This window comes from Chionomys nivalis, chromosome X, assembly GCF_950005125.1.
Source record: "Chionomys nivalis chromosome X, mChiNiv1.1, whole genome shotgun sequence".
NCBI lineage: Eukaryota > Metazoa > Chordata > Mammalia > Rodentia > Cricetidae > Chionomys > Chionomys nivalis.
Genome location: NC_080112.1, coordinates 29,319,354 through 29,345,750, shown reverse-complemented (window position 1 = coordinate 29,345,750; position 26,397 = coordinate 29,319,354). Strand labels below are relative to the sequence as shown.

Sequence of the window (26,397 nt, the reverse complement as noted above, 5' to 3'; positions counted from 1 at the left end):
GTTGCTGCCCTTGAAGGTGTAGCACACGTGATATAATTCCTCAGTGCCTGATGGAATCTGAGGGGTTCTGGTCCAGGAACATGTGGTTGGCTCTCTAGAGCACTGTCCTTCCTCCACTTCCTCCAGTTAATCCCTAAGGTCCCGCCAATGGTCTGGTCAGGCTGCAGCGACAGGCAGGACCAAGATTGTTTGCTGTGAGTTAGTCCCAAAGAAAAGTAGTTTCTATGGCAAGCACAGTGCCCTTTCTTCCCTAAGGGACTCTCGATGGGTATGATTACGAGTATCCTTACACTCCTCATCACAGACGTGTACGGGGCAGTAATGGGTCTGGGCTGCTCTTGAGTGAAGTAGCAAAGAAAGCCTTCCTTCAGTCTGCTCAGAATGAACACAAAGCAATCCCATCACCAGCAGCTTGTGAGCCCACAGATCTTGGCAAGGCCTGTAAGAACTGAGAAGTAGGCAAGGTGCTTCTGAAAGGGAGGAGCTGTCCACAAGTGGGAGTTCCCCTTTGTTCTGAGTGAATGGAAGAAGAGCTTGAGAGGTGGGAAGGAACTTGGACAGCTTCCAGCCTTTTGGCCCTTTCTTTAGTTTGCAAGTAACATAGTCAGGCACAAAGTGGCTACTGCCCTCATAAAAATCAGAGGCCACCCACCTACCTGCCTGGGAGGTCTACCTTCTTCCCAGTTTGTTTTGGTTTGTTGTTGTTGTTGTTGTTTTCCCCTGCTGATCCTAGTGACAAGAAATTGGAGTGGCTTGAGAGGCTCCTTCAAGATTCAGACAGTGGGCTGTTTTGGAGCACCAGGACAGGGCTCCTGCCACTCGTAAGAGCCAGAAATTGTCACCAAGTGCTCTGCAGGTGATGTATAAGAGGCTTGTTTTTCAAGAAGGAACTATGTTACTATACTCATACTTTTCTGGGCACTTGGTATTTGTGGCTCACTGGCAGGGACACCCTGAAAGAACTGTTGTACTCGCTCTCATTACTTTCTCAATATAAGAGGACAAGGACTCCTAGATTTTTTTCAGCCGTTACTTACTGAGCCCTCTTGGCCATCATAGCTCAGGTGGGTTTGGGCTGTGCTCTGCATGGATCCCTTTACTTCTCATAGATGTCCCAGAGGCAAGAGCCAAGCTGTTTGCATATGAGAGCGTGGGTGGGGATTTGGAGTACAGGGCACAGGATTCCAAACTCTACCTACTCCCCACAGTTCTCGGTTGGTTGGTTCTTTTTGGCTTTTTGGTAGGCATGTCGTACATGAATCTTAGCACGTAACCCATGCTGGCCTTAGTCCTCCTGCCTCACCCTCTCAGATGCTGCGTTTGTAGGCATGTGCTGCCAGTCTCCTCTCCCTTATCCTTCTGAGATGGTGGGTGCATCTGGTTGAAGGGGCCATGGTCAGGATTTTATTTGGCCTCTTTGGTACGGTGGCTGAATTTAAGTATTGTAGAAGTTGATCAAATGAATGGATCACTTCTCTGCACAGTTCGTAGGTAGGAATTATCAGTGACATTTTAGAGATGGAGAAGGACGAGGAAGCATTAGCCTGGTCTTTCTTGAACATAAACTACTGTGTCCCTTGCTAGTCTCTTGGGTGACACAGACCTGGTACCTACTAACTGGTAGCCTGAGCAGGAATTGGAGGAAACCTGAGTCAAGGGACTATGTGGGAACTTGTCCCTTGGAATTTCTCCCCCAGGACAGCAGCAGCATGCTTTATGAACTCCTCTGAGTTTGGAGCAGAGAGATGCCTTGGCATCAGTCAGTCACCTGGTCTGTTCTGCTGTGGGTGACAGACCTGCAGAGGGGACTGACATTCAGGACAACCCTCAGAAGTCTTAAACTCTCCCATCTTGTTTAGCGCTCTCTGGGCATGGCTGCCACAGTGATGAAGTTGCTTTGTTGCCATGGTGATTTGTAAATGTTGCCATGGTGATGCTTCTATGAGGTATAGTATGGCAGCACAGTCATGATAGATTATGGGATATATGTGGTGCAAGTCACATGACCATGCTATAGGGGAGCAAGTATCAAACACAGCCACACCCTCATCTGCCCACATGGCATGGCCAGGGGGCCAGTACAAGCAGTGGGTAGAGCCTGGTGGTTAGGGCTTCTGTTGTTTCTTTCCATCAGCCCATCTCATTTGCTTTAAGGGTAATCTTGTAGGTAGTGGCTGGACTGGTCCCATTTAAGGAGGTCTAAGTCAAAGTGTATGGAAATGACATGAAGCATCCCATGGCTGATGGCAGGCAGTAGGTAGGGATAGGTTTGCTTCACGATTGTTGTTAGCTCCTGGAAGGTCACCCTGGTGCAGATTTTTGGGACGTGTCTGAAGGGAATAGGAATCGTTGCCCTAAGATGCTTGCATGGGGGGAGGAGGGTTCCACCCACCCAGTTTATTAAGATTTGGAGAATGGCGGAAAAAAAGTTACGTTAATGATCTGTGGACTAGTGTAAACCCCAGACTGATCAGAGAGAGTTCTTGAAGATAATTTAGAATGGAGAGATAACAATGGGCACTGCTCTGGCGTTTTCTTGGGATAAGGCAGAAGGGGACATGCCATAGAGCGATTCACAGCCCCCAACGCTCAGGAATCCAGTGGCCAGATGGATGAGTTGTGGGGAGTTGAAGGAGCTAGTGAGCAAATGTGTTCTCCATTCTTCCCTGCCAGCTTCCCTGTCAGTGAGAAGCTGATGGTAATGGAGCAGTGGGGACACCTTTCTACCCGCTGTGTACAAGTTTGCCCTGATGGTAAAACCCAGAAGAAAAGGACATAACAGAACCCCTGGTTTTGTAGGGATGCCCCTGTTTAGTGAGGAACAGACAGGCCAGGCCATAAAATGGGTGGTTTTCGAGGGCAGTTTGGGCAAAGGGTCACATGATTGAGATAAGCCGCATTTCACTGTTAGGAGTTGGCAGTGAGGCTGAAAATGAAAACCTCCCTATGAAAGTTAGCTCAGACAGTGGTACAGGTGCCTACATGAGACCTGGAGTTCAACTGCAAGACTAGGAAGTCAATGTAAAACACTCGGAGTAGAGAGAGTTTTAGAGATTGGCTGCATAACCAGTTACCTTTGTTTCACCTCACAAGCAAAGGGTGAGGTGAAGTATACTTTAAAATGCTGGGGCAAGTGCAATCCTGCATAAGTAATTTCTCTGGCCTTTCCCTTTGCCCTGAGCAGCCTGAGTTGGTGAAGCTTACCCCTGGATGAGAGGCAGCTGGTCATAATGTTCCCACTTTATAGCCCAGCGTGGCCAAGTTGTAAAGTGGTACTGTTAGTGCCAGAGCCGTTAAGAGGGTCACAGAGTAGCTAGCACAAGTGAGACCCTGCCAAGCTGAGTGCAGTGGTCTATGGCAGCCTGCTTGTCTTATCTGGCTGATGTCAATCCTTATGACAGAACATTGCCATTATTACCAGAGGCCTGCTTTGACCGTGTCCTTGAGTTAGGTATACTCAGAATCACAAGGGGCCTGGCTGCTGGCTGTTGTCTATAAGGTGTACCACCATGGAGAGGAGGAACGGCTGTGGATGTGTGGCCATTCTTTAGCTCAGATTGGATCCAGCTTTCCATGCCCAAGGTACTGCTCACCTCGCAGCTGACAGCCACTCAATACTGGATTGCCCTTGAGAGAAGCTGATGAGGCACGAGCTGCTCGGAAGGAAGGGTGGAATTTGAAATGGATTGAGCTCAGCCTATGAGGTGCATGCTTATTTTATCTACAAAATGACTTCTGCATCGCTACCCAAAAGTCAGACCCACATCCCCAGTAACATGTGGGATCATTTTAGTGGTCCATGGGTAAGCACTGACCCTTATGGTGATTGGTACATAGTGGCTTATTTTTTTTGTTTAGAGGATTTATTTTGTGTGCGTGCACACACATGTCACAGTTAATGCATATATGGAGGTCAGAGGACAGTTCTCCTTCTACTAGATAGTTTCCAGAGATGGAACTCAGTTCCTCAGCTTTGCAACAGGTACCTTTTATCGGCTTGTTTCGTTTCTATTTTGTTGTTTATTAGAAAATCTGCCATACCAGAGCAATTTGTGGGGCAGTTCTTAGCTAGAACACTAGGTACTGGTGCTGGGCTTTGGTGATTCAAGGAAAAGGGGGATGACTACTGGTCTTCTTGGAGAACAGGAGCAGCCCTGGGTGTGGGGGGAGGGGCTGGAGCCAGCATTTTTGCTAATACTTGCCTGGCTACAAAAGACCCAACTGTGAAAGGGGTGAGGTCTTGTCTAGAGATGTTTGCTTGAGAGAAAGAGTGCAGGTTAGGTGACCTGAGTCCCCATGGGGATCCCCTATTTTGGACATTAAATGAGAGCAGCTACTTGATTTAGTGATAGGGATTTCTGTAGGCAGCTATCAGATTGAACCCTTTGAAGTTGTCTCTAAGGAACCCTTGCCTTTGGCTAAGCCGGGCCCCTCCTCCCAGCAGCCCTGGGTCTGCAGGGTTCTCTGCCCCCTCTTGCCCATCAAGGTCCTAGTTTCTTTCAACACTCCCATCTGCACTCCTCATTTTTCACCATCTTCTGTCTGTCCATTTAAGTAAACATAGATGTTGCCCCTTGGGTACATGACATTTTAGGGATGTTTAGTCTTTTACTGCAACCCTCTGTCCCTCTGTATTTTATAATAATGACTTGGAACAAATGCTTTCCTGGAGATTTTTTTTTTCTTTCTTTCTTTTTTTTTTAAAGCTTAACCAGACTGGGTTGAGAGAGTGTGGGTACCTTAGGCCCCAATTACAAAAAAGTCAGGAAGACAAGGTACCTCCTGCCTTGCCTTCTGCTATACTTGCTGACTCGTTCTGGCATGCCCTTCCTCTGGAAGCAATGATTCTGATGGGTGACGATTCAGTCCACCAAGACCTTCGGGTGTTGATCGCCTTGGCCATGGCAGTCCTGCTTATTCCCCTTATCCCGCCTCCTTTGGAGAACCTGAACCTCATTTCTGCATTCTTTTTTTCTTCTCCCACAGGCGAGTATAGTACTGGAAACAAACATGATCTCTTTGAAGCCCCAGAAGACAAAGATCTTCCTGCGGAAAAGTATTTCTTGGAAAGGCCACCTGTGAGCGAGCCACCCACTGGCCAGGGGCTGGTGGACATGCCGCACAGCCCCACCCTTCGGCTAGATAAGAAACGTAAAGCATCAGGTGACAGCATCCACACTGAGACCACTGTGGAAGAGCTGCCAGAGGACCCTCTGAAAGCCAAGCGGCGACGGATCTCCAAAGGTGAGCTTGGCCAGCTTCCACTGCCTGCTTGGGAGGCCTGTGCATGCAACCGCAGAGGGCACCCCTGCGGTGTGGGACACAGTGGGGTTATTGCAGCACCTGTTCCCTCCCCTCCCCCCATAGACAGCGAATGGGTATCTGGTACAGCCTTGACATTCCCACGACACATCCTGAAGCCCTGGGGAGGTGGCACCCACTTTCCCTCCCTCCAAACCCAGAGGCGGCCAAAGGAAAATAAGTGACCTGTGGAAGCAGAGACAGTGGCCATACCCTCCCCCTTCCCCACCCCATTGGTGCTATGTAAGACAGTTTGTTCCCTCCCCAGGGGGCTTTTTGATTAATTTGTAGTTATTTCTCCATTAGATGACTGGCCTGAGAGGGAAATGACAAACAGTTCCTCTAACCACTTAGAAGACCCACATTATAGTGAGCTGACCAACCTGAAGGTGTGCATTGAATTAACAGGGCTCCATCCTAAAAAGCAACGCCACTTGCTGCACCTTAGAGAACGCTGGGAGCAGCAGGTGTCGGCAGCAGAGAGCAAACCTGGCCGCCAAAGCAGGAAGGAAGTGACCCAGGCTGTTCAGCCTGAGGTCACCTCCCAGGGGACTAACATCACTGAAGAGAGGGCTGGCAGGAAAAAGGCAGAGGCCAAAGGCAACAGAGGCTGGTCTGAAGAGTCCCTCAAACCCACTGACCATGAACAAGGTATGCAGAGGCTGCCTCTTGATTATCCACTCTGCCCCTAGAGGTTGGGTCGTGCCTTCCTTCCATGGGAGAGGGCCTTTGGAGAGAGCCAGGGGACCTTGAGGCATCCAAGTTGACTGACTGGGTTGTGTGGTAGGTGGTGCATGTCTTTGCACACCCAATTTCTGGATTCTCCCCACTTCCTTGCTTATTTCCCAGTCTATAACTGGTCAGGAAGAGAAGGCTGGGTGGCCGCACACCCTCGCCAACACCGTCCCTCCAGGCTCAAGCTGCCTCGGTCATCCAGATTCTGGGCACCCTAGTCCAGTGGATGGGGAAGAGTAGAAAGAGCCAGTTTCTGTCCTCTTGTCCCGCCCTTTATAGAAACTTAGCTCTTGGCATTTTGAGGGTTAACCTATTTGCCATTTGAATGTGGGATAATTAAAATATTAATGCTTTGAAAACATAATTGGTATATCTTTAAAAACTGAAGCCGCTCCAGTGATCAGTGCTAACAATGGGCTTTTCTTTCTGCATGGGCTACAACTGTGTAACGCCTGCTTCTTCTCCCCCTCCCCCGCCTGTCACCGCCCCCTCCGTATTTAGGCTTGCCTGTGTTCTCCGGCTCTCCGCCCATGAAGAGCCTTTCATCCACCAATGCAAGTGGCAAAAAGCAGACTCAGCCAAGCTGCACGCCAGCCTCGAGGCTGCCTGCCAAACAGCAGAAAATTAAAGAAAGCCAGAAGACAGATGTGCTGTGCACAGACGAAGAAGAGGATTGCCAGGCTGCCTCCCCGCTGCAGAAATACACTGACAACAGTGAGAAGCCATCCGGGAAGAGACTGTGCAAAACCAAGCACTTGATACCTCAGGAGCCCAGGAGGAGCTTGCCCGTCACAGGAGACTACTATGTGGAGAGCACTGACAGCAAGGTACCTTCTGCCTGCTCCCGCCTTGGGCCTGCTTCTCATGGACTGAGCCCCCCTCTCCCCTTCTCATCACTTCTGTTCTAGAGGGGCATGTGTTCTGAATGGCCATGAAGTTTCAAACCTAGAAAGAATGAGACCCCAGCCCCTCCCCTTCCTAAGAAGGAAAAGAAAGTGTCTTTCTCTATGGGTTTGCCACTCTGTCTGGGAAGAGGCTAGAGTGAAGCGGTGGATGTGTTGAAGGTTCACAGCCTTACCTGTGCATACCTTTTTCTCTTGTGACAGATGACTGTGCGGAGATTCAGAAAACGACCTGAGCCCAGTACAGACTATGATTTGTCGCCAGCCAAACAGGAGCCAAAGCCCTTTGACCGGTTACAACAATTGCTACCGGCCTCCCAGGCCACACAGCTGCCACGCTCAAGTTCTCCTCAAGAGACCACCCAGTCTCGCCCCATGCCGCCAGAGGCTCGGAGACTTATTGTCAACAAGAATGCTGGCGAGACCCTCCTCCAGCGGGCTGCCCGGCTAGGCTATGAGGTGAGTGGACTTGTGGGCACCGTGGATCGGGAGCATTCAGTACCCTCTGCTCCAGGCTGGGGGCAGCAGCTTCAGGGAGGGACTTATTGAGCAGAGCCCAGCCCCCTCCACATCAGGAGGTGTTCCAAGACCCAGCAGGATGTTTGTGTTAGCCCCACTCTGGCTGCTGTCTCTGGCTAGGTCAGCCTGGTAAAGGCTGCAGATGTTCAGGTAGGCCTCGCCGACCAGGCTTTTGCTCATTTATGTCCGATACAGAGTCTGACATAACCTAGGACTTGGCGCCTGGGGCAAATTTTAATGAATTAATTGGGTTTTTGATTACCAAGGGTGTAGAGAAGTGACTAGCTCTATTTAGGGTGCCTTATGTTATTGCTGGTAGAAAGGTGGTCTTTGTGGGTAAGAAGTGACTATGAGGAGACTGAGGTGGGGAAGGCAGCGCTGACCGGGGCAATGGTGGCCTAAGGGCTCTGCCCCAAGCTCACTGCTGCCAGTGTACCTGTGCTCTTAAGCCCGTGTGGTCCACAGCAACTCAGATTGCCCTTTCACCGCCTTTGGTCTGCTCCCTGCTGTTATCTGCACTTTCTGTTGAGGAAAGTTGAAGAGAGATGGAAGAGCTGAAAGATAGTGATCCCGTACAGCGACTGCTCAGTTCAGTTCGGCCCGGCACCTTCCCTAGCACTTCTCAGCCTCTTCTCATACTGGGCCCTTTCCTGCAGTTCAGAACCTCCTGGCGCTAACTGCCTCCTTCTGCCCCCTTGTGCACCCCGCACACACTTACTTACCCGTTGGAATTGTGATGCAATAGCCCACAGGGCAAAGGTTGTTTTTTTTTTTTTTTTGCTGACATCAGCCCTCTGGGAGTTGGATGGCGAAAATAAAAAGCAGCTCAGCAAGTGTGGAGGTGTGAAGAAAGACATTGCAGCATCCATACTGGCCCACAGCAGGGTAGGGCCAGCAGGATTTAGCCAGAACCCCTGCGGCCTGAACTTCATTGTGATGCCATTGTAGTTCCTGGTGGGATCACCCAGCCCTGTGCTAGCTAGTGACCCACAGCCCACCCTGGGAATTGTGGCTTTGTGGGTGAAAACTTGAGGCAAGGATGGTTCTTGGGTGCACTGGTGTTTCTTTTTTTAGATCTCTGGATTATTTCAGGAATAACTAGATGAAAGATTGGTAGTTAGCTCAGTTAATGTGGATTAGGTACAAGTGACCACCGATGAAGGGTGAGGCTGTGTGCTCTGCATCCGTTCCTTCCAGGGGCTTCCCTTCAGCTGTACTGAGGCTTCTGGCAGCTCACCAGGGGAGACAGGGAAGGAATGAGGCTTCCCTCAAGGGCAGCAGGCTGCTTTGCTCATAAAGAAACAAGGCTTCTATCCTAGCCTTTGATCTCGCATCATTTCCAAAGGTCTTATTCCTTTGCAAAGAGAGTTGGCAAGGCTCAAGAGACCCTTGTGGCTTCTCTAAAGGAAGAGTTTTATACAGCCAGTAGGTCTGAGGCCTGGACTAAGAAGCACTTTGTAGGCTCTGTTCCTTTGTCCCAGGGAATATTTATTGAACTTGTCTTCCAACACACAGGCACATAATTTTCAATATGTAAATTTCAATGCCCAGTGTTTTAATTGTTAATATTAAAGCATTCCTCTCACCCAGAGGCTGACTTTCCTGCATTTCTTTTAGCAGAATTTAAGATGTTGGATGATAGGTCATTCAGATGTGGCGGTTTTTAGCTTTCTAAATGAAGGACAGTTTCCATAGTTTCGTAAGGGACTGCTTGAACACACAGCTATGGGAGAGCTCCCCAGGAGTGAACTTTGACATTGTTGCTTCCTGTTTGGCTAAAGATGCCTTGTGTGCAATAAAAAGGCTCTCCCTGTCACCCGCGCCTCATTCTATTCCTGCTAATGTGGGTCTAGGGGTTCACAGCAGCCCCCTCTCTCCATCCAGCTTTGTCTTAACCGCTGATCAGGCCAGGCACACTCACACTGCTTGGCTCCTGCTAAGAAGGCTTCCATTGCTCCAGCTAAAATGTCAGTATGCAACCACATGCTTGTGCGTTTAGTGGTGATGGTTAAATTTTCTATGAATTAAATAAATCATGTTTTTAAAAAAGTTAATGAGGCATTTAATTAATTAACAATGTCGGGTTTATGGCCTTTATGGTTATATTTTGCGGTTAATGGCATTCAGCTTATGGCCTCTTAACAGAATTGTCCAACAAAAACAGTTTGATTTTGTTTGGGAATGGGTGGGCTGTCCTTCAAACACACCCATTTCTGATGCAAAAAATAACTGAGAAGTGTGTTGGGCAGGCACACGTCTTCACCCTTCTCTGTTGGGGACTGCAGTTGGCATCTGTAAAGAGGCTAGCACTCTCCCAGCTAGGAGAGTGATGTTAGCTTGCTTGAGCCCAGCAGAGGGTCAGAAGGATGCTCTTGACAGCTGGATCAAAGCCTTCCAGCCAGAACCTTTTACTGGGCTTTTTGACTCTTCCCAGCAGACGTGGGAGTCTTGCCCCTCTGTTCCGCAGTCACCCTAAGTGTTGGGTGAAAACACTCCCACTTTTCTTCCTTCTGTTTCCCAGACTGTGGAGAGTAGTGTAGGACATACAGCAGACAAGCAGATCTCAGGCCAAGTGGCACCAGTGCAGCGGAATGAGGGCAGACTGTGGCAAATGCCTCACCTTGTGTCTGGTCACTGTTGCCTTTCCCGCCATTCTCCAGGACAAGAGAGAATCGACTTAGTCTTGTGCTCTGACTTCTTTCATTTCTAGGTTCCCTCAGATTAGCCCTGTAGTGATGAAGGTTTCCAGGTGAGGGCCATAATTGTCTGAACAAATAAACCCTGGGTTGAGAGGACACCAGGCAGACTGCCGGGATCCACATAAATTGATCTTTGCACAGCAGTCAGTGGTGCTCAGGGCCAATCCCAGAGTCACATGACAAGGTCTCGTCCTGGCTGGGGCACACAACTCATTAGACTGCAGCCATCCACTCGAGTCTGGCTAGTGAGGACCTGCTAAAAGAGCAGCAGCTACATGCGGTATCCTGGATACTGGGGCTCAGGGCAGGTGGCCTGGGAGCTCAGAGGATTGTGGGCATTCTGGCAGGTTAGGACCTGACGGAAGAAATACCTTGCCAAGCATGCCTTCTCTTTTCCTCCCCTTGCTTTAGAAGGGAGCTGCTGTGGCGACCTGAAGCAACAGGGCACGGATGGTCAGATTTACCAGTGTGTAGCCTTAGGCTCACAGGGAAGCATCTGGAACATCCTAGGTAGCACCCAAGTGAGCCTTTACCTTTGACTGAACTGTCCTAGAAAGGGCGTTAGAGATTTTTCACAACCCACTTCATGTCTATGGGTGGCCAGAAGGAGCCACCCATATTTTATGTCTAGCAGGCGAGTTCTCCAGTGTCACAAATGGTAGGCTACCCTGCATTGTCTAGCCTCAGTCTTAGAAGTTAGTGACAATTTGCTTGGCGTGTCTTAGGAGAAGATAGTGTAACCTGTTTCCTGGTGACAGATACTGTTCAATGTGTTTGAAAACTTGCTTAATCGTGGTAACAAGACATTGGGTAAATTACTGCTGTGCTTACTAGGAGTGATTCATGGTAATATTTTAACATGCTAAAGAAGTGAGATTAATTAACAATAGTGATTCTGATGCAGACTGTTGACACTGGGTGCCTTCTGCTGAGGGGGAGGGGCGCACTTGTTCTGTTTTGTTCTAATATGTGATCTGATTCCTGTCATTGACTTAAGTAAATAAGTGTGTATTGCATGGATTCAGTCTTTAGTAGAGTGAAAAGGGAGGAGAGGTGGGGTTATTTGAGGCCCTGGTGTCTGTGTGTCCATGTGTGTGGTGTGAATGGAACCCATGCCAAGGCTCTACTGCTGAGCTACTTACTGTTCTGCCAATCCATTTTATGTCTCTTTTTTTCCACCTGTCTGGGCTGGTTGACTGGTTGGTTGGTTGGTGGTATTTTGAGGTAAGGTTTCTCTTTGTAACAGTACTGGCTGTCTTGGAACTCACTTTGTAGTCCAGGCTAGCCTGGAATTCAACAGAGATTCAACTACCTCTGTCTCTCCTGAGTGCTGGGACTAAAGGTGTTTGCCGCTGCCACCACCCAGCATCTTGTTTTCAAGAGGGCATTTTGCTTTTTGTATCGCAGGCTTACCATCAAGGCTGGTCTCAAACTTAAGTCATCCTCCTGCCTCAGTCCCTTGAATGCTGAAATTACAAGTGTATGTCACCTCCCTTGGCTTCATCTCTTGGTGAGGGCTAAGATATCTGGCAAGAGCCCCCTTAGAGCTCTGCCTTCTGTCTGCACACAGGGATGCCATCTGCCTCACCTGCTCTGGGTTACAGGATGTTATGGCGCTCTTCCATTTTGCTTCACTTTGATCATCCTTGCTTTTATCTAAACTTGGCTGTTTACTATCTGTAGTGACCCTGGTGGAGCATAAATGCCATAGTACAGATGAATATGCCCTCGGACTTGTTTTGATGAGACAAGATCTCACTCTATATCCTAGTCTGACCTCAACCTCATGTTGGTTCTCTGGCCTCGATCAACCTTCTGAGTGTTGGGAATTACAGGTGACTTCCAATGAGCCCTTTTGAAGTCTCTACAGCTGAGTCTCTGCATACTCCCTCAGTAATGAGGCAAGTGTTTTGGTTCATAAACAGCCTATGGAGACTTGAGAGAAGGTAAAACACATTTGATTGGGGATGGCCAGCTGTAGGTCCCTCAATAAACATTCAGGCACCACCCAAACCACAGTGGGTTCTCAGGCCTCAGCTTATAGTCTTAAAACTATGAAGAAGTCTTCTTTATGAGGTGACTGTGTGGTGATCGGATGGTATTTCTTGCTCCCTCCCCACAGGAAGTGGTCTTATACTGCCTGGAGAACAAGATCTGTGACGTGAATCATCGTGACAATGCTGGTTACTGTGCACTACATGAAGCTTGTGCCAGGGGGTGGCTCAACATCGTTCGCCATCTCCTTGAATATGGCGCTGATGTCAACTGCAGTGCCCAGGATGGAACCAGGTCAGTGGTGTATCTTGTTCTTCCTGCTTCCTGGCATTGCTGTCAAGCAGACAGTAGCTCTCAGGGAATGCCGAAACCCCAGGGGGGAAAGGTGGAGAGCAAATTGCACCTGCATTGATTCCAGCCTAGAACTGAATTGAACAGATTTTTCTGGTAGGTGATGAAAACCTCCCAGTCTTGACCAGTTCTGTAGTTCTCCCACAGACCAAAGCCTCCCAGAAGGCCATGGCCCTCAATGAGTCAGAGAGGCAAATGCTGCCTTATAGATACCTGAGCTGTTCATGGCCATCTGTGAAATCCCCATTCAAAGTATTTGAGCTGAAACACCCCTTGGGACAGACTGAAGGCCATCTATGCCTCCTTCCACTGGTTCTTCGGTCATCACCCACATCCATCCAGGCCCTTGACCTCTGATCAATAAGACCCACATCTGAGTCAGCACAGGCATCTTGCTGACATTGTGACAGGGCATTGCTGGGATTCAGGACACTGGTTCCCTTGATGGTCAGAAACACCCAAAGGGTGACCTGTGGATCTTTCACGCTTTCTTTTTTTGAGACCAGGTCACTCTTAGATAGTCCTGGCTGTTCTGAAACTTGATATTTAGACCAGGCTGGCCTTAAAATCTCAGAGATCTACCTGCCGTTGCCTCCTGAGTGTCATACTTTGATAATAGCATTAGCTCATGGGCCTGGGGGTGGTATGTGCCCTCCTGAGAATATGCCACTGCCAGGCACTTGGCTTCTGGACATATAGTGCTGGAGCAGGACTTAGAGAATGCTTCTCTTAGCAAATTCTGCTAATAGCAAAGGTGACTGGCTTTTTGTTGGTTTGGGGGTTTTTTGTTTTGTTTTTGTATAGCAATTGCTTGTTGCACTGGCTTCTACAATGGTGGAAAATTTCCTGTCTGTATCTCATTTCACTGAAGATATTTTCATCATAGATTTAAGCTCTTCCTTAGGCCTAAGGATAAAATAGGTGTATACTTGAGAACTGACCATGAGATAGTCCCTTCCCTGGCCCTTTTGAGGGTTAGGTATCCGTAACAGTTGCTTGTTTAGACTTTGCTCCCGTCACTATGCCTTGGTTTTCTTCTGTATGTAGTGGTACCCAGGATGCTCACTGTAGGAGGCATGCATGTATTCTGTTTCCCCTGCTTCTAGATCAGACAAATATGCTGTGCACAAGCTTAATGCCACTGTGTGTCTCTTCCCAGGCCTCTGCATGATGCTGTGGAGAATGACCACTTAGAAATTGTCCGGTTGCTTCTTTCCTATGGTGCTGACCCCACTTTGGCCACGTACTCAGGTAGAACCATCATGAAGATGACCCACAGTGAGCTTATGGAGAAGTTTTTAACAGGTATGATGGAGTTCAGTGAATGATCTTATTCAAAAGTTCAATTCACCTGGGCGTATGGTGCTCAGCTCCAGTCCTATGTACTCTGAGAAAATAAGGGTGTGTAAGGCCAGTCTGATTGACTTATCAAAGGCTGTTCTGGGGAAGAAAAAAAGTTAGGTTGGGCCTGGTGCGTGTGTGCGTGCCTTTAGTAGTTGAACACTTAGCATGTATGAAACCCTGGGCTTCACCAAAGGGCTAGGTAGGAAGAGCAGAGATGGAAACTGCATATTTTAGATTTGGGTGTGACTAGGCAGAAAGCAAAGGTTTTTCTATGGTGAAATCCTATTATAGTGAAACCACTTGGCTTCTTCACTATAATATTTTTAAAGTTTTCTGTTTGTTCTTGTTGTTGTTTTGATTTGGTTTTTGCTTTTTTGAGACAGAGTTTGTCTCTGTAACAGACTGTAACTGTCCTGGAACTTGCTCTGTAGACCAGGCTGGCCTCAACATCATAGGAGATCCGCCTGCCTCTGCTTCCTGAGTGCTGGGATTACAGGCGTGCTCCACCATGCCTGGCTTTATTTTTTTGTTTGGTTGTTTTTTGGTTTTTGTTTTGTTTTTTAATATAGTTTCATTTTCTACAAATCCATTTTTCACCTAAGTATGACCCATGGGTTTACATAGCAAGTCTCTGTGAAATTACCCAAGCTCCCAGGCATGCAGTTTTGCGCTGTGGTGTTTGGTCTTAGGATAAACCCATCTAAGCCCCCGATGTTATAAGATCCTGAAAACAAGCTCAGTTTCGTGACTGTTGGACCCTTGTGGTTAAGTTCCTCATCAGACACTGCCAAAGAGTTCCTTCAGCTGACTCACGATCCATCCCCCATGCCCACCTTAAGTTGTACTTACTGAAAGAAGTTGTCTGGTGGATTGGAGACAAGTTGGAAAAATACAATTCTTCCTCCCAAGCTTCTTTGCTCTCATTTTGGTAAGCCAGGGTAGCCTGTCCCTCAGCAAGTCAGGAACCAAACTGAGAGGTGACTTGCTGGCACAGTCACGAACCAGCCTATTACGAGTTTCTAGGGAAAAGGCATCCTAACTGCTTTAACATTTGTTCTTGTCAGATAGAATTGTGTTTTGTGTGGGGACTGGATCCCATTGTATGGCCCAAGCTGGCCTCAAAGGTAGAATCCTCTTGCCTCCGTCTCATGAGTTCTGAGATTATAGTTGTGTGATACCCCACAGAACTTGCCATTATATTTTATCTTCTGTCGCCCCCTCTCTCTGCAGATTACTTAAATGACCTACAGGGTCGCAGTGACGATGACTCCGGTGGCTCTTGGGAGTTCTATGGCAGCTGTGTGTGTGGTAAGCATCACTGTTCGTGCGGGCTCCAGTGAAGAACGAGTGACTGAGTGAGAATGTTGTTGTCTGCTCTGGGTGAGGGAGGCAGGGCATGGGCACTGGCACAATGATTTGATTGCTCTGACTGTCACCACAGCCAGCTAATACTCTACAGCTAACTGCTGCCTCTCTCTCCTTTGCTTTCCACTAGAACCAGACGATGAAAGTGGGTATGACGTTTTGGCTAACCCCCCAGGGCCGGAAGACCAAGATGAGGAGGAGGATGCCTACAGCGATTTGTTTGAGTTTGAGTTTTCAGAAAACTCTCTCTTGCCGTGTTACAACGTCCAAGTGTCCGTCGCTCAGGGGTAAGATGGCTCTCTGTGGAACAAACTACCAAGCTGCTCGAAAAGCAGTTTGTCCCTTTAGGCAGATGAAGGTGGGTGAATGGTGGATGGCTTCTTAGCTGTCCTCAGACCTTGGTTAAGGGTCCAGATCAGTTATTTATGCCCAGTGGAGGTAGAGCTTTCCTATAGCATGCTTCAACCTGCCCTCATGAGTAAGTGTATGTTTTCAAGTCATTCTTGGGGCCAGTGGGCATTGAAGCCGGGAACTGAAATGCCACGTAAAAGCCGCCATCTTGGATAGTAGAGCAGCCAACAGTGAAGAAATGAGTCTTCCCCTAGCAGCTGTCATCCCATCCCCCAACGAGTCAGCCTTACGGGCTCCCCCAGGCACTTGAAATATAATTGGACTATAGTGATAAACTACTTCCTCACCTAAGAATAGGACAATTATCTAGGACACTTGGAGTCCTTAATGTGTCATCAGATTTGGTTAGATCCCATGTTTTCCCTATGGGTGTGCCACTGCACCTTAATAATCAGTCCTTTGGGGTGTCCATGTCAAGAAGCTGCTGTGCTTTGTGTTAACAAAGGTGTTTAATGAGTAAAGTCCTCCTCTGCTCTGAAGGTATAAACACGTATGCCATTACTAACAGTGACAGAAATTCTAAATTGTGTCAGGCTCAAAGACTTAACTAAGCATCCCTTCTCAAAGGTGTCCCTACCCAGATAACTGAAGGATGGGGATAGAACTGGGAAATGAGAGGAGAGGTAGCCTATGTTTAGTGATCTGTTGGTGAGGTTCCTCAGAGAGGTCAAAGAGGTTGGGATATAGGCCTGGTTTTCCTCACTGAGTCAGGGTCCACTGGAGAAGCACGATGCAAGTTTTAGGTGTGCAAGACTTTCCCCATTTGTTTCCATCCATGGCAGTGGGCACAGTGAAGCTTGTGCAAATTCTAGTAGATGCTCTCTTTATAAAGCTAGATCTGTCCCAAATTCTTAGGCTGTGGTTCTTCTCCTTATCTTAAAGACCAGCGGTGGGGTGTGGTGGAACAGGGCAGAAGAGTTGGCTAGAAGATCCCTGGCCCTGGTTAGTACTCAGCTAGTCAGGGTATAGTGGTACCTTTCCAGAAATCTAACTCCCATCCCTTTTTGTCTTCTAGGCCACGAAACTGGCTACTGCTCTCAGATGTGCTCAAGAGGTTGAAAATGTCCTCCCGGATTTTCCGCTGCAATTTTCCCAATATGGAAATTGTCACCATTGCAGAAGCAGAGTTTTACCGACAGGTCTCTGCAAGTCTTTTGTTCTCCTGCCCCAAGGACCTGGAAGCCTTCAACTCTGAAAGCAAGGAACTGTTGGATCTGGTAGAATTCACCAATGAGCTCCAGACTTTGCTGGGCTCCACTGTGGAGTGGCTCCACCCTAGTGACACGGTCCCTGAGGACTACTGGTGAGCCGCCTGCCCTGCCTGCCACTGTGTACAGTGTGTTATAGTGTTAATCCTTGTGCATATGTGTCATAATACAACGATTTCTGTAAAGAAAGGACACTATTACATATTAAAATATCTCTTCTTTATATAAGAGAAGTTACTCCAGTCAGAAGAACCTAGAAGTCTGTGTTTTCTTTCTAAACTTTTAAGTCAGTTTTTATGAACCTGTTCAAATGTCTTTATTTTTCAGTGCACACATGCTTTGAGATATGTATGTTTGTTTTTACTTGGAACATTTTTCTTTTCTAAGGAGAAAATAAAACAAGAAAAAAAAGAAACAGGAGCCCCATACTTTATTGTATAATTTCATACAAAGCTTTGGTGGCAGGCCATGACCGCAGCATGTGGTTAGAACTGTGTGGTTGGTTTGGGGGAGTGGATTGGGCAAAGGCACTTGGTGGCAATGTACTTTTATGTTTTGTTTACAGACTACCTGCTCACGCCAGGTAAATGCTATTGGAGGCAATCCAGTAGTATGTAATATAAATTCAAACGATATCCACACACAACAACTAATTGTATGAAACTTTTGTATCCTAATTTAAAAGCTGTGAAATTACTTTTCACACATCAAACCGGATTGTTTATATGTTTAAACATTTTATGCTCTTATTTAAAGAAGACTTTGAGCTATTTTTTTCTGTACCCTGTAAAATATTGAGAACTAACATAATATGTTGAGGTTGCTTGAAAATGTACATAAAACTAAAATTTTCTGAATTGTGTGTTTATGTTTGAGATCTGTGTTTTAACTTTGTAAGTAAATTCTCTGCCTTTGTATTTATATTTTACAAAAATTTTCTTAAAAGGCAATAAACCTGTTGAGGAAAGGAGCACATTGCAGTACATCCTTTGTATTTCTAGAATGTTACTAGTTTCCTTTAACTGTTAGTGATGAATTCCAACTTGCAACCGATTTTGTTTCTGTAAACCAAGGTAGAATACAGAGTTCAGGGGAGCTGTGCTGAGAATCTGATCTATCATCCCACTCTGAGCACTGATTTTTAGATCTCTCTCTCTGATCCTTTTTTGAGGTACTGAGGAACAAACCCAAGGCCTCAAATGCTAAGCAACTATACTACTATTGAGCCTCACCCCCACCTCTTTTTGAGACAGTGCTCACTTTTGTCCCGAGCTCAAATTCAGTCCTCCTACCTCAACCCTCCTGAGATCCTGGGTTTATAGACATGTACTGGCACATCCGGCTCTCAGCTCTTCTGTTGCCCTTGCTCTTTTGATTGCCAAGCTGAGTTGCATTGCTGTTGACCTTCATCAGTTGCAGTCCCATGCCATTGCCAGCCCTTAGTCCTTTTGGAGCGTTTTTTCTCTGAAATGGTGTATTTATTGTCATGTCTGTCCCCCTTAGGCCTCCTTTTGTTCTATTACTGTATTTAAAAGCCTAATCAGCAAGGCTTACAATTTCAACTTTTGTGCTACTTCTCCTTTTCGCTAGAACCATCTACTAGTATTAACAATTAGTCCATCCCACAGTCATTAAACTCCATCCTCCTAAAGACAAAGACTGGAAAGCTGTAACTACTGGATTTACTTGCAGCTGGTTTTACCCTCCAACACCAGAAACAATCAAAACAGGAAGATGGGTTGTGAAAAGACACTTCCAGTCACTGCCATAGCATTCCAACATCTGGTTATCAGGTGGAGTCTTCAGTACCCTGCGATGAAGAAGCCTACAAATGCCGTGGCCTGACGGGTAAAACAATCAACGCACGCTTGGGAGTGAGAAATTTTTGTTAGGAAGATGATTGCCAAGTGAAATGTAGAATGTGTATTGAAAACAAGGCAGCAAGCAAGGTTTCTGTTCGTTGTATTTTGGTGAACTTTTCTAATCATGAAAGCAAATTGTCACACATTTTTCGACAGAGTACTCTTCCCCACTCCAAACGGAACTACTGTTAAGATTTTGATGAGATTTGATTACCCAGAGTCTCCTTAAACTGTAGATAAGAGGGCCAAAGCGTGGGAGGGGGAGAATTGGCTAGCAAGCAAGACCAGCCCACCAGTGCTGCCCGCTGAAGCGAAAACTCACCATAATAATGTTTAATATTTTTAAAAAAGACATTGGATAAAAATAGAGGAACCAAGACAAAAACCAAATTTGACTATAAGCCAAAACAAAGTTTTGTGTCACCTTGATGACATGGGAGAAAGACAGCCGATGTTCCAAACTTACCACTGTGGTCCTTCCGAGTCAGCACTGTAGTGCTGGGTTTCCAGGGTTACCTCTCTCCTAACACGGAACTTCTTTCTTTATTGTTATCTTGTTGGGTACTTTAATTGATGACTGTTGTTTGAGAATGGATGTAATGTAGCCCAAGGATGACCTTGAATTTGCCTTCTTGCCTCCACTTCCTAAGTACTGAGATTATAGTACCATGATGCCCTGGGGCACTGGGGATCAGACTCAAAGTTTCATGGTAGACTCAAGTCTAACAAAGGCAAGCATCTACCAACAGCTACATTTCTATCCCAGAACATAGCACTCTTGCATGTTAATCCTCGGTGGGCTATAATCAAAGCACAAAATAAGACAGGGGCACAGATCTACTGTGCTGGCCCTGGAGTAGTATTTGTATTGTACTACTAAAAAGTCTTTTGTTACATTATAAGGCAGAACAAGTACTCAACATGATGGGGATAAGAGCTGCTGTGACTGGGGACACGCTCATAGGGAATGTAGGGAAAGGAAAAAGAATCTTAGGGTGCCACGGGTGACTTGGAGTTCAGGAAATAAACAAGATTTCCAAGCTTGGTTTGTTAAAAGGGCCCAAGAAACCCTGACAGCCCGGCACAGTAAGAGTTCTCAGACCAGGTTCTTGGTCTCCAGGCTCTAATCTCCACTGTCAACACTTTTATGGTTTTGTAGACAGCTGGCCCTAAGTCTGTAGCAGGGCACACACAAGCAAGCCTGGCCAGTTGAGGTCCATATGCCCCCTGAGGTGACCATTAAGAAAGCCAGATGGAGGCAAAAGCAGGCGAATCTCTGTGAGCTCAAGGCCAGTGTGGTCTACAGAGCTAGTTCCAGGACAGGTACCAAAGCTACAGAGAAACCCTGTCTCAAAAAAATGAAAAAGAGAGAGAGAGAGAAGAAAGGATTTTTGTCAGGAAATGTTTGACATGAACCAGGTTTTGAGGAGACAAACCCAGAATGTAGGCCATTCTGTTAGACAACTAGCTTGGCTGCTTCTTAATCTATGCTTGTTGAAGGGACCTGGGCCTCTTGTTCTGTCCCACCTGGCTAGTTAATACCTGAAATAATCACACAGAAACTGTACCAATTAAATTACTGCCTGGCCCATTATTTCTAGCCTCTTATTGGCTAACTCTCACATCTTGATCTAACCCATTTCTAATAATCTGTGTACGCCATGAGGTTGTGGCTTACCGGGAAAGATTCTAACCTGTGTCCGTCCCAGGCAGGAGCTTCATGGTGTCCCCCTGACTCTGCTTTTCTTCCCAGCATTCTGTTCTATCCTGTTCTGTCTTCCCCACCTACCTGAGTTCTGCCCTATCAACTAGGCCAAGGCAGTTTATTTATTTATTTGTTTGTTTGTTTGTTTGTTTTGGTTTTTCGAGACAGGGTTTCTCTGGCTTTGGAGCCTGTCCTGGAACTAGCTCTTGTAGACCAGGCTGGTCTCGAACTCACAGAGATTCACCTGACTCTGCCTCCCAAATGCTGGGATTAAAGGCGTGCACCACCACCGCCTGGCTTGGCAGTTTCTTTAATAACGAATGAAAGCAACACAAATACAGAAGGACCTCTTACACCATGTGCTGATTTCGTCACTGTCTTCCTCCTCCTCCTCCTCCTCCTCCTCCTCCTCCTCCTCCTCCTCCTCCTCTTCTACTCCTCCCCACCTTTCCTCCCTCCCCTCCTTCTCCTTCCTTAAAAATCAGTGTCATGGGAAAGAAATTTAAGGAAGGGAGAATATCCCAGATCAGACAAGGCTAAAAAGAAAGGACAACAGAACACAGAGCACAAACCTTGACAGAGGACTAGACGCAGACAGGGAGTAAATAGTTGTAAGGCACATGGTCACTTTTTTGATTTTTCAAGATGGTCTTTCTGTGTAGCCTTGGCTGTCCTGGTACTCATTCTGTAGACCTCAAATTCACAGATATCTACCTGCCTCTAGGCATGATCTGCCACCACCTGGCTGAGGTGTTATTCATAGGTAATAAAAAGATCTCATATCTGGATGTGGTAGAGCATGCTTTTAATCCCAGCATTCCTCTGCAGGCAGATCTCTGAATTCCAGGCCAGCTTGGTCACAAACTGAGATCCAGGACAGAGAGGGCTACACAGATAAACCTTGTCTCAAAAACAAAACAAGAAGAAGAAGAAGGAAAAAAAAACAGCCAAGTGGTGGTGGTGCACCCCGTGCTTGGGAGGCAGAAACAGGCAGATCTCTGGGAGTTGGAGGCCAGCCTGGTCTACAAAGTGAATTATAGGACAGTCAGGGCTACAGAGAAACCCTGTCTCAAAAAAGAAACCAACCGGGCTGGACAGATGGCTCAGTGGTTAAGAGCACTGTCTGCTCTTCTAGAGGTCCTGAGTTCAATTCCCAGCAACCACATGGTGGCTCACAACCATCTGTAATGAGATCTGGTGCCCTCCTCTGGCGTGTTGGCATACACGGAGGCAGAATGTTGTATACATAATAAATAAATAAATCTTAAAAAAAAAAAGAAACCAACCAAACGAAAAATAAATAATAAACAAAATAAAACAAAAACTCATGTAAATGTCCTGTTTTCATTTTGTAAGTTTTACACCCATGTAAATATTCCCAGTTCAGAATCCAGTAGAAAACTAACTTCTCATGACATTGCAGTAGCGCTCGCCTTTAATCCCAGGACTCAGAAGGCAGGGGTAGGAGGATTTCTGAGTTCAACGCCAGCTTGGTCTATAGAGTGAGTTCCAGGACAGCCAAGGCTACACAGAGAAACCCTGCCTTGATGAAAGGAAGGAAGGAAGGAAGGAAGGAAGGAAGGAAGGAAGGAAGGAAGGAAGGAAGGAAGGAAGGAAGGAAGGAAGGAAGGAAGGAAGGAAGGAAGGAAGGAAGGGGAAGGAAGAGGAAGGAAGGAAGGAAGGAAGGAAGGAAGGAAGGAAGGAAGGAAGGAAGGAAGGAAGGAAGGAAGGAGAAAGAAAGAAAACCTGTCAACACCAAAGTTCCTTTATGACCTTGTTCTTTCAACACCTCCTTTACCCCATGGAGCCACTGATGTGGTTGCATCCAATTGGGAAGCTGAAATAAAGACACTAAATTCTTGGAGCTAAAGAGACAGCTGAGCAATTAAGAGCACTAACTGTTCTTCCAGTGGACCATCTCCATCCTGGCCCACAGTCATCCACAACTCCAGTTCCAGGGGATCCGCTGCCCTCTTCTGATCTCTGAGCACACCAGGGACACACCTTGGAGAGAGAGAAAGACAGAGAGAGAGAGAGTTCATAATCAGTTCAAAGTTTCCATGTAAATTTGGTTTGGGGGAAAGGTATTTTCTCACATTGAAGCTGCCTTCCTCTTAAGTGCACTATGGTTTAAAAGGTGATTTACTGACCAGATTTCCTCCTGATCTGAACACACTAAAGCCAGAACCGCAGAAGCCAGCTGCTAGGGAAAGACTAGCCGCCCCCCCAACCCCCCAACTCCCCCCCCCCCCCGCTATTGTAGGGTCACAGCACTCTCAGCTAGGGGTGGCCACTTGCCCGCCATCACTTCCAGTGCCCGACTCATTCATCCAGATAGGATACAAGTCCAGCCTAGCTACTTTGGCTCGAGGAATCCTCCTCAGCCCAGCTGACCTTTCTAAGAATTATGTTGGCTGCCTTCTGGGACTTTCCCTACTCATCTTTTTTCTCCTTTCTTCCCTCAGAAGGCTCAGAGGCTGGAAGCTCCACCCACCTTCCTCCCTCCCTTCTAGATGCCTGCCCTGTCAAAGCTCATGGGGCCGGTTACCAGAGTCACATACATTCAGGAGAGGCCTGAGCTCAGACTAAGGCCTTGTCCCAAAATAACAAAAGAAAAGGGGAAAACCGGGTAGGGTGGGGAAAAGATTGAAAATGTTGTGCTTTAGGTAAGTTTTGGGCTTAGGGAAGGGACCTAGAGAGGGAAGCTCTAAGACAAGTGGACATAGAAATGAGCGTTTAGTGAAACAAGATGCTGTATCCCAGCTGCACCACTCCAGAAAGGAAATGTCACACACATAATAGCGACCAAAATAGAAGGCAAATTGCAGAAGAATACGTATAATGTGACACATTCATATAAAGTTTAAAAATAGGCAAAATACCACGTTACATTCTTAATGTGGTTCTGACTAGCTAGTGATGATGTAAAAGCAAGAAAAGGAGGCATGTGAACTGATGACAACTGCCTATGACTCCAGCTCCGGGAACCTGCGCCCGGTCCACACACATGAGCAGGGGACCTGCACCTCCGGTCCACACACATGAGCACATGCCCACTCACAGACACGCACTAATACACATAATTCAAAATAAAGAGAAATCTTTTTTTTAAAAAAATAGGGCTGGGGATGTTCCTCCTTGAAGTCTTGGGTTTGATTCCACAGCACCGCATAACCAGGTGAAAGCAAGAGGATCAGGAGGAATTCAAAGTTTTGTCTACTACACAGCAAATTCAAAGTAAGCCTGCTCTGTGAAAACCCTATCTCAAAACACACACACACATACACACACATACACACACACACACATATCTTGGGACAGGCATGATGGTAAACACCAGGGTTGAAGAGGCAGGTCCTTTTGGGCTCACTGACCATCTAAGTCTATACAGTAAGACCCTGTCAAAAAGGGAGGTAGGGGCTGGCAAGATGACCCCGTGGTTAAAGGCACTGCCTGCTCTTCCAGAGGACCTGGGTTAGATTTGCAGCATCCAGATGGTGATTCACAACCATTCATGATTCTGCTTCCAGGGACATATGTGCTCAGGCACATATGCAGGTAAAGCATTCATATATCCAAAATATAAATTTTAAATAATTAAAAACTAAAAAATAAGGTGGAGAGCTCCTGAGAAAGACACTTAGTGTCCACCCCTGGCCTTCACACACACACACACACACACACACACACACACACACACGACCTAAATGTCGGTCTAATGAATGGTTTAAAAAGGGTGGTGTAGCCATGCAAGTAAGAATATTTAGCCGGGCGGTGGTGGCGCACGCCTTTAATCCCAGCACTCGGGAGGCAGAGGCAGGTGGATCTCTGTGAGTTCGAGGCCAGCCTGCTCTACAAGAGCCAGTTCCAGGACAGGCTCCAAAATCACAGAGAAACCCTGTCTCGAAAAACCAAAAAAAAAAAAAAAAAAAAAAAAGAATATTTAGCAATAAAAAGGAAAGAAATACTCGAGTAAGAACACGCTACCACAGGGGTGAGCCTCGCAGCACACTTAGCGAAAGCAGCTACACAGAGCAGGGGAAAGCATTGATTGGAGATGTCTACAGCAGGGAAATGCACAACAGAAAGCCAACTGGTGAGTCCCAGGGAGTGGGGAGCTAGCGGAGGGCACGGGGAACCTTCAGCTTTCAGAAGGGCAGTGATGTGTCCTTAGTTCCCTATGAAGTTTCCCAACCCTGTGACTATGTTAAAACCACTCAGTTGTACAACTGAATGAGTGAATTTTACGGTTTGTGAATTATATCTCAATAAAGATTTTGTTTAAAAGGAGCTTCATGTCTCAAAGCAGGAACAATCTGTTTGCTTGTGAAGCTGCAGTTTGAGCAGCTGTCCCGGGGACAGCTCACCTCTGATCCACTAAGTGTCAGCTGGAGTGGCGCAAGGACTGGCTGGAATCTTCTAGACTAGAAGCTTCTAGACTCTGGAGGCTCCTTTACCCCCATCTCCAACTGGTTGGGACTGGCTAACAACTGGGTGCAGCACATGAAACACCTTAGTTTTGCCCATTAGTTCTGAGACAAGTTCTGACTATATATATAATCCTGATTAGCCACTATGCCTGACAATGACTTGTTTTTTGAGACAGGATCTCCTGTAGCTCAGTCTTGCCTGGAAATCACTATGGAGCCCAGACTGGCCTTAAACTCAAAATCTTCCTGCTTTGCCTCCCAAGTGCCGGGATGACAGAGACCAGTAGGTACCACCATGCCTAGCCCAATACCATGCTCTATCTGTCGTTCAGAGCTTTGAATTTGAGTGCTAAAAACAAACAGGTGAATAGTAACGACAGCCACCAAAATAATAAGAGCAGGCCATGGTAGTGACACAGGCCAGTAATCTCAGCCTCAGGAGTATGGAGTAGGAGCACAAGCTTGGGTTTGAGGCTGGACTACATTGCAAGGACCAAGCCAGACAGCAAGACCCTGCCTCAAAAACAAAAATATAAAGCTGGAGAGAGACCGGGTAGTGTAATACACCCACGACCCCCAGCCACCTGCCGCCAAAGCCTCTAGATACAGAACTGCAGGAGGTTTTGAGGCCCCTGACATGAGTGCCGGGACCCCATCTCCAGTCTTCTTTCTGCAAGAACAGCAAAGGCTCTTAACTGCTGAGCCATCTCTCCAGCCCCCTTTCCAAAGTTCTCCATCACACACAGCACAGCTACCAGCCACGTGGGGGGAATGTTTCCAAAAGTCCCATCTTCCTGTACTCCACCTCCAAACCTGCTTCTCTCTCGTTTTGGCTCAGCACCATCGTTCTGAAAATAAACAACACGAAGTGAAATGCAATTGAGGCCTCTGCAAGTTTAGCGGCAAAGGACACAACTCAGTGGATAGTGTGAGAGAGTCTTGGAGCTCGGGCTTCTAGCTCTAATCTGGAAGGATTGGGAGTTCAAGGTCATTTCTGGCTACCTAGCAACTCTGGGGCCAGCCTGGGATATGTGGAACTCTGTCAAGAAAAGAATTCCATGTTTCAAATGAAACTTCTAGAGACCCACACAAAGGTCTCTGTGTCCACTTTCTTTTCTGGTCCCAGGTGCCCTACATTTCTTTCTCCGGGAGTCCTAAGTTCCCTGAACATAGGCACCAAGGTCTCCTCAGTCCTTGCTGCACAATGGGCCCTTCATCAGTGATGGGGACAGACTTGGCCTGGGTTCCTTATATACCAGTTTAAAGGAGAGAGACAATTTCATCTCTTTGCCCTGGGTTACTCTCTGTACACTGGCTACTTCGTATCCCGGGCAACCTACCTGCAGGAATTTGTATTGTCTGTTGCTAAATTGGAGATCTTGGTGGCTGAGAGTTTTCTTTGTGTCCTCTCGGCCCTGGTACCAGACCCAGCTGGGGGAAGGCCTTGTCTCATGTGTGGAATTGTCATTAGTTAGCAAAGAGAGAAGACATGTGCTCCTGTTCCCTCCAGGAAGCCTAGTGCACAAATGCCACCCTTTTTACTCATTTGTCTCTTTGTTTTCAAGTTAAT

At 47.0% G+C, this 26,397-nt stretch overlaps 1 protein-coding gene across 6 annotated transcripts in view; it reads left to right on the top strand.

The window, feature by feature from the left end:
• Nucleotides 1-17,780, top strand: part of Bcor (BCL6 corepressor) — a 122,505-nt gene extending 104,725 nt beyond the window's left edge. For 4 of the 6 annotated variants that reach the window (XM_057759641.1, XM_057759642.1, XM_057759643.1 and 1 more), the window contains 9 exons: nt 4,987-5,244; nt 5,608-5,952; nt 6,538-6,863; nt 7,143-7,397; nt 12,279-12,445; nt 13,662-13,807; nt 15,077-15,154; nt 15,342-15,498; nt 16,638-17,780. In XM_057759641.1, the coding sequence (XP_057615624.1) occupies nt 4,987-5,244; nt 5,608-5,952; nt 6,538-6,863; nt 7,143-7,397; nt 12,279-12,445; nt 13,662-13,807; nt 15,077-15,154; nt 15,342-15,498; nt 16,638-16,929 (2,024 nt within the window). In that variant the 3' untranslated portion in view covers nt 16,930-17,780. The remainder of the gene's footprint in view (nt 1-4,986; nt 5,245-5,607; nt 5,953-6,537; nt 6,864-7,142; nt 7,398-12,278; nt 12,446-13,661; nt 13,808-15,076; nt 15,155-15,341; nt 15,499-16,637) is intronic. The other 2 variants (XM_057759645.1, XM_057759644.1) reach the window with 1 other exon arrangement.
• The last annotated feature ends 8,617 nt before the right edge of the window (nt 17,781-26,397 follow it).